Below are 14,730 nucleotides of genomic sequence, written 5' to 3'. Positions count from 1 at the left end.
ACAAACAACAAGTAAGACTGAGATGGAAGGTATGCATGAAGTCAATTTATAGCAGCAAGCTCAATTGCAGCACTCCTTCTTTTGCTATATATGGTGATGGGATACCCATGGGCTCGTCTTGTCCTCTTGACCCCTGAAGCTTATGCTATATACTGACAGCCATCCACCTGAATACTCCAGCATATGACTTCGAAAGTCATCCTTGCCTCCTGTCAAGTTTCTGGTTATGCCGATCCAATGGGCAGGTGAATGGGCAGGTGAAAGCCGCGATGTCAGTCACAGTACATGGTCGTAGAAAACTCAAATAGGATGCGATACGCTCCTCGACACACAAATCCGTTTCTCTCTCCTTCAGAGAAGATGAAGATCGTTAGATATCCTAGTCCAAACTAGGCAAACAGACCATGGACGCATTGAAATACCATTTGAAGATATTCATCCTCGAAAGGAAGGAACCAAAGACACAAGTTTCATTCTCGCAGACCAGAACGCCACATTACCAAGAAAGTATGGATTGCTCAGTTCAGTTCAACAAAACACTTTTGTACCTCTCGGTAATAGTTAGGCAGGACAAGCGTCAAGAGCCTCCCGTTTTCTTCCCATGGTTGTGTTCGATCTCAGAACGTCTTCATTCTACTATTGTCCCATTAGTTAGCTCAATGAATGAATCACTCGCAATGTTTACTCGGGGACGCATCCAGTTTCCTAAATACTCAAGTCTTTGCTGTGCTCAAACTTCGGTTCAAGAATGGATTCAGGAGTAGGAAAGACCTGTACCCGAATTGATAGCCCAGACGCAAGCCACATACTGCGTGTTGAGTAGTCCATTCTTTTCCCAGACCACAGACTAAGATCAAGTATCACTGTGGGAAGTACTTCTGTCGTGGCGAGGCATCGCACCTTCCACTCTTGTGCAATTCCAATGTTCTTTCTGTGGAAGGCGCAACGTCCCCACGTGCGAGTATAAACCTCCCCCCTCGCCTTTCGGATTTTGCTTCTCGTCTGTTACTGCCGATGAAATTACACCTTTGCAGATCGGTTGATATTGGATAGGGACCGCTCAAGGAGCCTGCTTTGTGGACTTCAAAAGGTTGGTTTCCATGTATTTCCATATTTCTACCATCTACTCTACACCAGCAGCACACGGTGATAATTACACGAGCATGATTACTTCAAGGATCTCTAACACAAACGAGAAACAGAATACAGGAGCAGTCGAGAAGGAACAGCCCATAAAAACCCCATGATATAAAATGGCACATATACCTCGGATTCCTGGCTTCAAAACCAGGACAAGACACGCAATGCATCAGAAGGAGCGGGAAATCTAAACAAGGTCACGCTTGACGAACTCAGCAAGAAGGGTCTTGCCGAGGGAAGCAGGGCTGCGCTCAACAATGACACCAGCATCGGTGAGAGCAGCGATCTTGGAATCAGCACCACCCTTACCACCACTGACGATGGCACCGGCGTGACCCATGCGGCGGCCGGGGGAGCGGAGATACCAGCAATGAAGGAGACGGCAGGCTTGTTGTGGATGTTGTTGGCCTTGAGGAACTCGGCGGCATCCTCCTCGGCGGAACCACCAATCTCACCGATCATGATGATACCGTCGGTCTCGGGGTCCTCGAGGAAGACCTTGAGGCAGTCAATGAAGTTGGTGCCGGAGAATGGGTCACCGCCGATACCGACGACGAGGGACTGACCGAGGCCAGCGAGGGTGGTCTGGTTGACAGCCTCGTAGGTCAGGGTACCGGAACGGGACACGATACCAACACGGCCGCGCTTGTGGATGAAGCCAGGCATGATACCGATCTTGCATTGACCCTAAAATTGAGATTTGTGTGAGTGATTGTTGCGGCTCGGATGATTGTAGAAAGTCGGGGGTGGTAGCTTACGGGAGCGATGATACCGGGGCAGTTAGGACCGATCAGGCGAGTCTTGTTCTGAGTCTTGAGGATATCGGTGATGCGGACCATGTCTGTATAAAATCAATCAGTTCGCGCGCCTCAATTGATGGTTGATCGATCCGTACCGTGTTGAGGGATACCCTCGGTAATGCTGTTCAATGACAAGCTGTCAGATAGAGTTGTTTACCAGGGGGGAGCTCCATTTGACACGTACCAAACAACGAGACCTATCTCAGCGGCGATGGCCTCCTCGATACCGGCAGCGGCAAGGGGAGGACTATATTGCAATTAGCATTAGTTTGTTGATAACTCGAAAGGAAAGGTTATCATACGGAACGAAGATGGCAGAAGCTGTGGCACCAGTCTCCTTCACGGCATCGCTAACGTTGGCGAAAACGGGACGGTCAAGGTGCATGGTGCCAGCCTTCTTGGGGTTGGTACCACCGACGACATTTGTGCCTGTCCTGTGTAAGCTATTGTTTGGATGCGATCACAAAATAAACATTTACCATAGGCGATGGCCTGCTCAGCGTGGAAGCTATGTCGAGGTCAAAAGTCAGCATCACGCGCGTGCGATAATAAGAGCGCAATGGCTGCACTTACGTTCCCTGCTTTCCAGTGAAGCCCTGGAAGAGAACACGGGTATCTTTGTTGATCTTGAGGTTGTTCAAGGTCTCGCTGTAGGCAGAGGTGGCCTGAGTCCGACGCTGGGTGGCACCGACATTACGAAGGGCCGAGAGGGTGTTACGGCGGAAGGCCTGCATTGCTGCAAGATATGTATGTTTTGAGGGGAGAGGTGAGGGTATATGGAGGTAAAGGGGAAGAAAAGGACGGGGATAAAGGGCAGGTGTTCGGGATGCGTACCCGGGAGTTTTCGCTCGGGATAATTATTTTACTTAAGCGGAACTCACTTCGGGCGCAGGCCTCGGTGACCACATTTTTCTATCTAATCAACCTCACCCCCACTAAACAAGCAACTCGTCGATTTTGGTTGAGTTCCCCGCCTAAGCGCGGTGTTAATCTCTTCGTCATGGCTACCATGACTATGACCTCGCAAGAAATCAAAAGGGCCGCCAAGAAGAACGCAAAGAACGTCCCGGAGAATGAGCGATTCATGCGAGCATGTTCTGATATTGCAAATGCTCTCATTCAGGATTACGAGTCGCATAGGGATTCGACCAAGCCCAAGAAGGATCTCAATCTCAACAAGTTGCGGGCCACCTTTTCAAAGAAGCACAGCCTGTCCAGCTCGCCACCATTGACAGCCATTATCGCGGCAGTACCTGAGCACTACAAGAAATATATTCTGCCAAAGCTGATTGCCAAGCCGATCCGTACGTTGACATATTCCAAGCGGGTATTAATGGATGGTTGCTAACCTTGTTCATAGGAACCTCCTCTGGTATCGCCGTGGTGGCGGTTATGTGCAAACCTCATCGGTGCCCCCACATCGCGTACACCGGTAACATCTGTGTCTATTGCCCTGGTGGCCCCGACTCCGACTTTGAATATTCAACTCAATCATACACTGGATATGAACCGACCTCGATGCGAGCGATCCGCGCTCGCTACGATCCGTTTGAGCAGGCGCGAGGACGTGTGGATCAGATCAAAGCTCTCGGTCACAGCGTGGACAAGGTGGAATACATTATCATGGGCGGAACCTTCATGTCACTGCCGGAAGACTACCGAGACACTTTCATCTCCCAGCTTCACAATGCGCTGAGCGGATACCAAACGGACAATGTTGACGAGGCTGTTCTGGCGGGCGAAATGAGCAACGTGAAGTGTGTGGGTATCACAATCGAAACACGGCCAGATTACTGTCTGGATACACATCTGAGCAGCATGCTTCGCTACGGCTGCACGCGGTTGGAAATTGGTGTGCAGAGTCTGTACGAGGATGTCGCACGAGACACCAATCGCGGCCACACCGTAGCAGCCGTAGCTGAGACCTTCAAGCTTGCCAAGGATGCCGGTTTCAAGGTTGTTAGCCACATGATGCCCGATTTGCCAAACGTTGGAATGGAGCGCGATCTATTCCAGTTCCAGGAGTACTTCGAGAACCCCAACTTCCGTACTGACGGTCTCAAACTCTACCCTACACTTGTCATCAGAGGCACTGGTCTCTACGAACTGTGGCGCACCGGTCGGTACAAGAACTACACACCCAACGCACTTATCGACCTTGTCGCACGAATTCTCGCTCTAGTTCCCCCATGGACCCGTATCTACCGAGTCCAGCGCGATATCCCTATGCCTCTTGTTACCTCCGGTGTGGAGAACGGAAACCTGCGCGAGCTGGCGTTGGCGCGTATGAAGGACTTTGGTACAACCTGCCGTGATGTCCGCACGCGAGAAGTCGGTATCAATGAAGTCAAGAACAAGATCCGTCCATCGCAGATTGAGTTGATCCGTCGTGACTATACTGCCAATGGCGGCTGGGAGACTTTCTTGGCATACGAAGACCCGAAGCAGGATATTCTTATTGGTTTGCTTCGTCTGCGCAAGTGTAGTGAGACTCACACTTTCCGTCCTGAGTTCACCGGCCAGCAGACCAGTATTGTTCGTGAGCTTCACGTCTACGGTTCTGCCGTGCCGCTTCACGGACGTGATGCCCGCAAGTTCCAGCACCGTGGCTTTGGAACTTTGTTGATGGAGGAGGCGGAGCGTATTGCCCGCGAGGAGCACGGTAGTCGCAAGATTAGTGTTATCTCCGGCGTGGGCGTGCGTAGCTACTATGCTCGTCTCGGATACTTCCTTGATGGTCCTTACATGTCCAAGATGTTGGACCCGTGGGAGGATGAGGAGTAACATCCTGAAAAACGAGAAAAAAAAAAAGCAAAATCAAAAACAAAAACACAACAAAAAAAGAAACCAGGTGTCCAACTGATACTCGGTATCTGATTCTGCATTCACTGGCGTTGGCGGTCTCACAAAACTTGATTTTCTTCTCATCGAAGGACAAATGATTGAATGTCTATACCAAATTTTGTCTTTAAGTGCATACAATGGACCAAAAAATGAAAGAGCTGGTAATAATCATGAGCGCTCTATGTACAAGTCGCAAGTCGGCCATCTGTGTAGTCTAGCAAAGGAGACCGGGAAACCAGCCCGCTAACGCCTTTCAAGTTTAGTCCGAACCTGCCCGTAACATAGGTGAATCCGGGTTGCATAGAGTAGACATGGGTGATGCGTACCCGAGAAATCTGAACTGGTTTTCTCGGCCTCGAGTCACCCCCAACGCATCAAATCTAAACCACCGTATTGCACTCAAGAAACCCCGAGATATAAGCTCAAAGATTGAAAATCGACAGATAGAAGGTGTCGTCAAGGCATCGAAGGAAAGGGACTAGAGTAGTTTCAATGGAGAGATATAGCACCTCCCCTGCTGTCTCGCATGTGAAGATAAGCTTGGAAACCGCAGAAAACGAAGAAGCCCTGTGAGCCAAAAAAGCGCATTGTCAGTAACCAATTCCTTTCTCGTGTGACGACCCCATCGGAGCTCAGGGAGGGGTTATGACGTACAGCGTAGACGATCACAGCGGTGTAAATGGAAGCGGCGACGGCAGGACCATCTTCAGGTTCGTCTTTTGATCCCGTGTATGCGTGGTTATTGCTCTATGTTGCGGAACTTCGTGTTAGCGGCAGAGCCCCATATTACGTAGGTCTATGACAATGGGTGTTTGGGGTTGATGGGTTTGTCGAAGTCGGGGGCACGTACGCTGTATAGCGAGCCGAGAACTGAGAGGATGACGATTGCGAAGACGGAGATAATGACACTGTTCGAGGCGCGAGATGTTAGAGCGATAGGACTTTCCGATGGATGCTGTTTGGGATGGGGGAGCGTACCAAGACCAGGCGTTCAAGGCGGAAACAACGGGCTTCATATTGGCAGTTGGATGGTAGGTAAGAGTTATTTATCACGAGATAGGTTGTTTGAGAACAAGATCGCAAATCGGCAAATACAGAGGGTTGAGGTTGAAGACTTCCAAGGTTGACATACGGAGACGGGCGGACCTTCAATTGATGCCAATGCCCCTAAGCCGCTTTGGGACATGCCCAGACACATCTGTGACTCGCTCTCCTCGTGTTTTGTGTCTTTGAAGTATGAAAATGAAATACTATTAAACTCATGATTTTCTTTAATATGATCTATTCCTTTTCATTTATGTTCTAATTTTAATGTGTTCTGTTCCATTCGATACATTCATCGAACGTCACTCCAGAGCCGCCAAATATATCTAGCGCGCTGCCAATTGTCAAGTCCACTCTTCCCTTGCTACTCGTGTGGACATTTTCTAGATCTTGTAAATGGCGTGCGCCTCCTGCGTAGGTCACGGGAATAGTACACCATTCAGCCAATCTTGAAACAAGTTCCTCATCGACGCCTTGTTGCAGGCCCTCTACGTCTGCAGCGTGGATTAGGAACTCGGCGCAATATGGTTCCAGCATTGAGATCGATTCTACATAGCGTCAGTGAGCCAACAATCAACCTAGCTTCAGCACGGGCAGAACATACCTTGGTTGATCTCCATCTCTGTGATGGTTTGCCAGCGGTCCATTGCAACGAACCAAGTATCGTCTTTTCTGCGGCAGCTCAGATCCAAGACCAGCTTTGACTTGTCGCCACCCAGAGCAGAAAGGACCGACTCAAGCCGCTCGAGCGAGAACTTGCCTCCAGGGAAGAGGAATGAAGTAATGATCACCTATTGCCCGCATTCCATATGATTAGCGTCATCTAACTTTTGCTATGGCAAAGCACACGAAAACAGGGACTTGAAGTAGAAGGATAGATATCATGGGAATCTCGGTCAAGCGCAATGCCAAGCGAAGAAATGATAATCTCATCTGGTGTCCAGGTGCTTACCTTGTCTGCACCCTGATCGATCCAATATTGCGCATTCTTATCGGTGATACCTCCGGCCACTTGCAGCCCACCCGGCCAGGTCTTCAATGCCTCCTGGGCTGCCTCTTCATTGCCTGGTCCAAGCTTCACGACATGCCCGCCGCGCAAATCGTGCTTCTGATACAATCCCGCATAGTGGCTGGCCGGCAACTTGGATACGTAGTTGGTCTTCAGGTCTGCGGCCACCTGGCTGAGCGTGCCACCCACAATCTGCTTGACCTGCCCTGAGTGCAGGTCAATGCACGGCCTAAACTTAGTCATTCTCTCCGGCGAATTGGAAAACAAGTTGATTCAGCGACGCTGTGTCCGCGGGTGAGTCGAGGGGTGGCTTATCATCTTATCGCACGTGATTAAAAGCTAAGTCCAAAAAACTTTTGGGCCGAGACACAAATATTCGATTTTAGAATTATTTGACTGACAGCACATTCACCATGGTTGTGAAACGAAAGAGAGAAACCACTGTGGTTTCTAAGCCCAAGGCCAAGGAAGACAGCCCTCCTCCAGTGGACAATGCGCAGGACGTGTTCCGCAGATTATTCGAAGCACAATTCGAGCCACTCGATTTGCCAGGCCCTACCGCCAAATCTACGAATCATGAAGAAGAAGAAAGCGAGATCGGCGATGACTCTGATCTGTCGGAATCAGAAGGTGATTGGGATGGGATGTCCGATATCAGTGACGAGAGTAACCAAGTTGAGGTGGTCGAACACACGGACGCTTACGCGGCACCAGAAGACCGAATGGACAAGAAGACTTGGAAAGCGTTTAAGGTATGTGCTAGGCTCCAATCTATTGAAAGTCGATACTTACATTAAGGGCTGTAGAGCGGAAAACTGTTGTCCAACTTAGATAAGCCGAGCACCGAGCCAGAGCCTACTTCCAAAAAAGAAGAAGAGGAAGACGCTCACGAATCTGCGAACCTCAAACACGATCTTGCATTGCAAAGACTACTCAAGGAGTCACACCTTCTCGACTCCGCTGACGATCTTGCTCCCACTGGAAAGAACCGTTTGAAGGCTTTGGACATGCGCATGCAATCCCTTGGGGCTAAAACTTCACTCTATGCGCAAAATAAAATGCCTACTGCACACCGACGAGGAATCAAGGCTAAGGCCGAGTCAAAGGAAGAGAGACGTCGCCAGGAAGCCAAGGAGAACGGTATCATCCTCGAAAAACCCTAACAAGGTCAAGAAATCGAGCAATAACGGGCGAAGAGAGCGCGGTGTTTCAGGAGCCTCTGTGGGCAAGTTCTCAGGAGGCACACTGAATCTGAACAAGGACGATATTGCTCGCGTCCAGGCGTCAGGACGCCGGATGATGGGCGGGAGAGGAAAGGGCAAAACAAGAGGTGGCCGTGGTGGCCGTGGTGGTGGCAGAGGCGACAAACGCTAAGATCATGATATCTGAGGCAGGGTCTACTCCCATTCTTAGGCTAATATGCTTCTTGTGGCACTGCCTACCCATGTTACTTCACCACAGCATTATATGAGTTCACGATCTATACATGCATCTCACGCCATGTCCGCTTCGATCTTGGTCTCTCGCGGGTCATGAGCTACAACTTCAATCTCAACCCGCATATCATCCTCGCCAAGTCTCGTCACCCCAACACACGTCCAAATAGGCTGGTGATTTGGCATCCATTTCTTGAAATTGCGCACCATCGCCTCCAGGGCCTCGTCATTGATCGGGACGTGGTACGAGTTCACCCGAAATACCTGCTCCCATCCTTTTCCTCCAGCATTTTTCAGGTTCAGGTCCACATTAGCGAAAGCTTGGTCGATCTGCGCATTGAACTCTCGATGGATCACAAAGGTTTGCGGGTCCCAACCGCCTATTTACGATGTATCAGTACGATCTGTTTATGCGGAAAGCGACATCTCGGGACTTGTGAACCTACCTTGGCCTGCGCATTCGATACGATCGCCAATACGCACGGCTTGGCTGTAATAGAAGTCTCGCTTTGATTTCTGGCCCCAGCCGTCGTAGCTGAAGTACTGTAGGTGCGACATATTCAATCGATAGAGATACTGAACCGCTTCACGATCTGTATATTTTTGAGAATGCGTATGAAGAAAATCTGTAACGCTTAATTGAGATGATAAATGAATGGACATGCTTGTTAAATATTCTTCCACTGGAGCTTTTAGGCGGATTATACATTCTGCCGGACAACATACGTCATGTCTTTTTATACAATGAGAGACTAAGTGAGACGTTGCAACATCCAGCAAATCCCGTAAATCTAACAATTTGCTTGCAACCTCCAACAGTGATGTTAAAGATAAAGAGCTCGTGGGTCTGATCGATTTTATAACGGCAGATGTACGGTGGCTACTATATCCGTATTAGGTGAGTATAGATATAGCGTGGATTATTGTTCCAACTCAACTTTTAACTAAGCCCCCAAGGTTGATTTATAATTCTGTCGTGCGTTGAGTTTGGCGCACACAAAGTGGATCACCGAGGACAGAGATCAAATTACACACAGGTTATCATTGCTATACACTATGTATAAACTGTACTCTCTATTTAGTTGGATGTTTAGACCATGCTAGTTCTATACTCCCATCTCGCATCGAGTTTGCGAATAATTGGACTACTCTCAATGCCGATGTCACCATGCCTCGGAGATATACACATGCAGAAAGATATTGTTCTTGAAGAGACCCGTAGAATAGCCTGTTTTACCTAGATGAAGGCCAAATTCTCAATTCATGCTAAAGTTTGTAAATACGCCGAGAGGTGCAGCGCCAAGTTCAGCGCCAAGTACTCACTTTTGCGACGCCAAGATCTCAAGGCTTTGGTCAAACGAGGCCAGCAAGTCAGACTTGCACGAGAGAAAGACGCCTGCAGGCGGAAACTTAATTCCTTCAGTGTAAGATATGAAAAGTAGTGCAATATGATATACTTCGCCTCAACCGCTCGCCCGATCATTATCGTGAGATATGCATCTCCACACACACCACAGCGCTATATAATTTCCGAACAACTCACGGAACCACCGGACACACACGAGGGCTCCATATCTCGACGATCAAAGGGATTCCGAGGGGGCCCTGAAGGGCCGACCCTCGGGATATGCACTCGGGAAACCGCGTGTCGGTCCACAGGGTCCCATCTCGATTTTTGTTCTGGGCCCCTCGACATGGTGCCAAGCGATTCTATCCCACTGGGCAGCGCGGAAATGAGGGGGCGAGACTTTGATTTTGAGGGGCGCTTTCAACGTTTGTGTCAGAGAGAGTAAGCCAATCTAGAGAATGAAAAAATGATCGGCGGTTTGGTGGATTTGAAGGACATCGTTTCATGCGATGATGGCATGCTAGGGTATGATCTTTTTTGTATACTAGTTCTATATTCTTCACAGAACTCTCTGGAATTCTTCATGTTATGTTCCTTGTCTGCTTAAAGTTCCTTTGGCAGAGTCCGTCGAGAAAGCCAGGGGCTTCATCGGATCTGCAAATCCCCTGGTCAATGCGCTTGTTTATTGAAGCACCAGGCCAGATAGATCAGACATAGCCTCGTGTGTTCGTAACACCGTCAGATTTGAAATGATAATCTTTGCTTTCTTTGCCATTATTGCTACGGAGACTCCATACAATCCATATTATCACTCCACAGACTGTGTTTCAAATGGGGATTATCCTACCTGTCAGGGGGATCTATTGATCTACCAGATGTGAAAGCCAAAGTGGATAGAAACTATTGTTTCAAGAAAATCTGAGAGAATACGTAAGATATATTTTAATTGTGTACAGAAACAGATAAAAAAGAAAATTTGGTGTTGAGGCATGGGCGGCGCTAGAGATGGGGTCGAAGAATGTGATAGAATTGATTACATCCAGAAACTGGAGCACGTCTAGCTCAATCACATCAAGTTTCTAGGCATGTATTCATTGTATAGATTCATTGTTTTATTAGCCAACACACACGCTTCTCAACTCCGTTGCGACTGTGGGGCCAAGATCTATGTACCGAGCAGATTTGGATATTCTTCAGGAAGATCCTCCTTACAACGTACATGTGTACCTTGCCAGATCCAGCTACGTCCGAAAGTCTATCATAACAATGGATTTGGCCGAAGTTCACCCAAGACCCAGTTCAGCACACAATATGGATGATACGACCCGGGAAGCTTGGAAATCAAAGCCGGGACCCTGCTCTATCCGAGGGGTCTAGACACCTATTTTGTCTACAAGTGGGGATATCGCATCTTCATCGGGTTGTGATGTCGGACCAATCTACGAATGAGACCAACTAACGTGCACCCCTCCGTAACGGGGACAGTATCGGGTACCCGAGGATCGGCATCCTCTGGGTGTGGCGGTTAGGTTGATACGAGACCCTTCTTGCTGTGCGATTAGAATCTTGGCATTGGGCATCATAACTGATGTCTATCAATTTCCACAGGCAAGGTATCAGCCTTATAAGGAAATAGCCCTGGACAGCCTTAACCGAGCTGTAGGATGGATCTGAGATAGACATACATCCCGAAAGTATCAAGTCGACGCTCAATTCCGAAGCGATGTGCAAGCTACTGATCAATCGTAGACGATGACGAGATCTTGGCGGCTCCGCTAGAAATTTTAGGGGTGTTGCGCGTGGCGCATCAGTGGAGTCAGATATAAAGATTAAATGTACTCCGTATGTTCTAACAAGATATAAGGGAATATTCATTTTTGCACAGGGGGGCGTCTTGTGGGTCTGATCGACATAAAAATTGGCACCATTTGTGCATAGTATATAGTACAGATGTATCTAGTAGTACCTACGTACGTTGTACTCCATAGAAGCCGTTCAATCTGTCGATCATCTCCTTTCTAGCGCAAACTTTGTCCCGAGAGAAAGTCTTAGGCATATTTCTTCTCCTATCTATACCTGGCAGTGTAGCTCCATTGGTAAATGTCCTGCGGGTAGTACTTTTCTGGGATAATCCTGCATAGTCATAGTCAGTGGGTGTGATGCCAAACCCTGTATGGAGTATTGAGCACCAAGTCCCCCCTTTGCGGGTCCCGATTGATGACTTATAAGCAGCAAGGGCCAAAATCCCCTATACAGATCTACCAAGGGGGAACGCACACGTAAGCTAATGGTATATCCTGTCCAATAATCTCCTCGGGATCAATATTGACCAGGAAAAACGACGAAGCTTGGCATTTGCTTGACGGACAGGTATTACAATGGCTGATATTCACACGTGGAGAAGGTGAGACTCTGAAACAAAAATCTGACTTCAGCTTTCCTTTCCCTAAAATTGAAATGCGTATCCGCTTTGGCAAGACATGGATTAGAAACTATCAGTGGATTGGTTAACCAGCTTATCACACATCCCTGATCCTGTAGACTTTCGGGACCTTTAGGACACAAAGATGCTGCGGAACTAGGCCGAGCGAGCTTATGCAGGTGTCGAACATATTTCCTCGACATCTTTTCTCCGATTGTGATTCTCAAGGGTGAAACCGGACCTGTGTGCTGCATATGCTGCGCAGATCGACTTCATTGTACACGCGTGTATGGAGACCAGAAGGAACCCTAGGGTGGGTATTTGGCATCTGTCCTACCAGATTAGATGCCATCACTGTTCATACATAATCAACTAGGTCCTGAATCACTTATGAGGAGCCCAAAAATATGCATTCCCTGGATAGAGGTCAGCCTTCTCGGCGTAGAGATCACACAATAAACGCCCAGCCAGCCCGCACCAGAGAGATAAGCCATTCTGTAAATTGTTCGAATTCTGTATAGAACTTTGAGTATTCCAAGTGCTGATCGTGGCCCTAACGTATCGAATTGAGCGACCTCGGTTTTACCAGATTTGTCTTATCCGGGTCACTCTCTACCATCAAGGGGATAGTATGTAGGTATAGTGATCCCCCTGGTCGAACCCACTGTGGAGCACGTTTAGTTGACTCTCAGATGCATGGGCCTGCTTAATATTTTGTTCGTATTTTTTGAATAGGCGCTATAGGGGTTTATTACTGGAGTTGAAATACAAAAGGGTGCGTCCATTCCATCGTTGATCTTCTTAGATATCTCAAGCAATCTGGGCCGAATGAAACTATAATTCCTCTTCTTTTGTCAATACTTTGTGTCTGCTGATGTATGGAGACTTGTCTTCATATTCTACAATAATTTTTCATCATGACTTTGTCCCAGTTCAGCTCAACAGAGACTCTCAGGAGCCCTGAGGTCACTGAAAAGTCGATTAGCTCAAGCCCTAATCTCTCGCCTCGGGATGAGAAAGATCTCTCTGTACCATCAACACCAGCAGAGACAATCAATCTTGAAAGCCAAGTCCCGGTATTACCGCCATATCATGTGTTCCCTCGCTCTCGCAAGTTGTTGATGGTCATCATCGTCTCCCTGGCCGCCATCTTCTCGCCGCTATCTTCAAACATCTACTTCCCTGCGCTTACAGACGTTGCAGAGGTTGGTGAACTCGAACAATATATGTTGTCTGTTCTTTCTAATGTCAACACCACAGGAACTCAACGTCTCAATGACTCTAGCTACTTTAACCATCACGATATACATGATTGTTCAAGGTCTCGCCCCGAGCTTTTGGGGTTCTTTCTCAGATGTGTTGGGTCGTCGTGTGATTTTCATTGGCACATTTGCTGTCTACATCATTTCGAATATTGCTTTGGCTGTCTCTACCAACTATGCTGAGCTAATGGCATTCCGAGCATTGCAGGCTGCCGGAAGTGCAGCCACTATTTCAATTGGTATAGTATTTCAACCGTCCATATATTGTGCCTTAACTAACTTGCCCAGGTGCTGGTGTTGTTGGTGATATTACTACTTCAGCCGAGCGAGGTAGTCTGATTGGAATTTTCGGTGGTGGTAAGAAATCGAGGCTCGGATATACTACGTTCTAGGCTAACATTATCCAGTCCGCATGTTGGGCCAGGGAGTTGGACCAGTATTCGGAGGAATACTATCTCAGTACCTAGGATTCCGATCTATCTTCTGGTTTTTGGCGATTGCATCCGGAATCAGTCTTCTCTCTATCCTGATCTTCCTCCCCGAAACACTTCGATCCATCGCTGGAAACGGCACTGTTGCCCTCAAAGGCATCCACAAGCCCTTCATCTACTCCATCCGTGGACAGAAGGATGTACAAGAAGGCACAGCACCCTCCGGGAAGAAGGTTAAGGTGACATTCAAGACTGTGTTAGCACCCCTCACCTTCTTAGCTGAGAAGGATGTCTTCATTACCCTGTTGTTCGGCAGCATGGTATACACAGTTTGGTCAATGGTGACTTCCTCCACATCCGCCCTCTTCGAAGAAAAATACGGTCTGAATTCATTGGAAGTCGGCCTGACCTTCCTCGGAAATGGTTTTGGATGCATGACCGGCTCCTACACAATTGGATACTTGATGGACTTCAACCACAAGCGGACCGAACGCGAATACTGCCAGCAGCACAACCTCCCCATCGAGACTCGTATCAACTCAAAGAGCCACCCTGACTTCCCCATTGAGTACGCCCGCATGCGCAACACTTGGTGGATCACGACTATCTTCATTGTCTGTGTCGCTGTCTACGGCGTGTCCCTCCGCACACACCTTGCAGTGCCAATTATTTTGCAGTTTATCATCGCCTATGGCTCCACTGCTATCTTCACCATTAATAGCGCCCTCGTTATTGACTTGTACCCTGGTGCTAGCGCTAGCGCAACAGCAGTCAACAACTTGATGAGATGTTTGATTGGCGCTGCTGGTGTTGCGGCTGTTCAGCCTATCATTGATGCTCTGACTGCCGATTTTGCATTTCTCATGCTTGCTGGCATTACGATTGCGATGGTCCCTCTTCTCATGGTTGAGATGAAGTGGGGATATGGATGGCGTGTTGAGCGCCAAAAGCGTGTCCTAGAGAAGGCAAACTCGGTCTGAAAGAAGACGATCAG

General features: G+C 48.4%; 8 protein-coding genes across 8 annotated transcripts; 4 read left to right on the top strand and 4 right to left on the bottom strand.

Moving 5' to 3' along the window:
* Positions 1 to 1,327: 1,327 nt before the first annotated feature.
* N7500_006718 (succinate--CoA ligase (GDP-forming) subunit alpha) lies at positions 1,328 to 2,674 on the bottom strand (the record flags this gene model as incomplete). The annotated part of the gene is made up of 8 exons (XM_056677862.1): positions 1,328 to 1,426; positions 1,468 to 1,827; positions 1,899 to 1,981; positions 2,036 to 2,061; positions 2,125 to 2,187; positions 2,243 to 2,369; positions 2,420 to 2,448; positions 2,514 to 2,674. The coding sequence occupies 8 exons, from the start codon at positions 2,672 to 2,674 to the stop codon at positions 1,328 to 1,330; spliced, it is 948 nt and encodes a 315-aa protein (XP_056532862.1).
* Positions 2,675 to 2,940: 266 nt separating this feature from the next.
* Positions 2,941 to 4,724, top strand: N7500_006717 (Elongator subunit ELP3; the record flags this gene model as incomplete). Its single annotated transcript, XM_056677861.1, has 2 exons — positions 2,941 to 3,244; positions 3,301 to 4,724. The coding sequence occupies 2 exons, from the start codon at positions 2,941 to 2,943 to the stop codon at positions 4,722 to 4,724; spliced, it is 1,728 nt and encodes a 575-aa protein (XP_056532861.1).
* A 549-nt stretch (positions 4,725 to 5,273) lies between these two features.
* N7500_006716 (uncharacterized protein) lies at positions 5,274 to 5,800 on the bottom strand (the record flags this gene model as incomplete). Its single annotated transcript, XM_056677860.1, has 3 exons — positions 5,274 to 5,531; positions 5,635 to 5,692; positions 5,763 to 5,800. The coding sequence occupies 3 exons, from the start codon at positions 5,798 to 5,800 to the stop codon at positions 5,274 to 5,276; spliced, it is 354 nt and encodes a 117-aa protein (XP_056532860.1).
* A 292-nt stretch (positions 5,801 to 6,092) lies between these two features.
* On the bottom strand, positions 6,093 to 7,080 carry N7500_006715 (1-(5-phosphoribosyl)-5- ((5-phosphoribosylamino)methylideneamino)imidazole-4-carboxamide isomerase HIS6; the record flags this gene model as incomplete). Its single annotated transcript, XM_056677859.1, has 3 exons — positions 6,093 to 6,376; positions 6,433 to 6,619; positions 6,781 to 7,080. 3 exons carry the CDS (start codon positions 7,078 to 7,080, stop codon positions 6,093 to 6,095), a joined length of 771 nt encoding a protein of 256 aa, XP_056532859.1.
* Positions 7,081 to 7,250: 170 nt separating this feature from the next.
* N7500_006714 (uncharacterized protein) lies at positions 7,251 to 8,211 on the top strand (the record flags this gene model as incomplete). Its single annotated transcript, XM_056677858.1, has 3 exons — positions 7,251 to 7,589; positions 7,644 to 7,977; positions 8,036 to 8,211. 3 exons carry the CDS (start codon positions 7,251 to 7,253, stop codon positions 8,209 to 8,211), a joined length of 849 nt encoding a protein of 282 aa, XP_056532858.1.
* Positions 8,212 to 8,330: 119 nt separating this feature from the next.
* N7500_006713 (RidA family protein) lies at positions 8,331 to 8,831 on the bottom strand (the record flags this gene model as incomplete). The annotated part of the gene is made up of 2 exons (XM_056677857.1): positions 8,331 to 8,653; positions 8,720 to 8,831. 2 exons carry the CDS (start codon positions 8,829 to 8,831, stop codon positions 8,331 to 8,333), a joined length of 435 nt encoding a protein of 144 aa, XP_056532857.1.
* Positions 8,832 to 10,087: 1,256 nt separating this feature from the next.
* N7500_006712 (uncharacterized protein) lies at positions 10,088 to 10,310 on the top strand (the record flags this gene model as incomplete). The annotated part of the gene is made up of 2 exons (XM_056677856.1): positions 10,088 to 10,146; positions 10,187 to 10,310. 2 exons carry the CDS (start codon positions 10,088 to 10,090, stop codon positions 10,308 to 10,310), a joined length of 183 nt encoding a protein of 60 aa, XP_056532856.1.
* Positions 10,311 to 12,960: 2,650 nt separating this feature from the next.
* On the top strand, positions 12,961 to 14,716 carry N7500_006711 (Major facilitator superfamily domain general substrate transporter; the record flags this gene model as incomplete). Its single annotated transcript, XM_056677855.1, has 4 exons — positions 12,961 to 13,248; positions 13,304 to 13,544; positions 13,594 to 13,662; positions 13,713 to 14,716. The coding sequence occupies 4 exons, from the start codon at positions 12,961 to 12,963 to the stop codon at positions 14,714 to 14,716; spliced, it is 1,602 nt and encodes a 533-aa protein (XP_056532855.1).
* Between the last annotated feature and the right edge of the window lie 14 nt (positions 14,717 to 14,730).

Source organism: Penicillium coprophilum, assembly GCF_028826855.1.
Source record: "Penicillium coprophilum strain IBT 35676 chromosome Unknown utg000004l_segment0_segment0, whole genome shotgun sequence".
In the NCBI taxonomy this organism is placed as follows: domain Eukaryota; kingdom Fungi; phylum Ascomycota; class Eurotiomycetes; order Eurotiales; family Aspergillaceae; genus Penicillium; species Penicillium coprophilum.
Note: the sequence above shows the minus strand (reverse complement) of the source record. Positions and strands in the feature narration are given on the sequence as shown.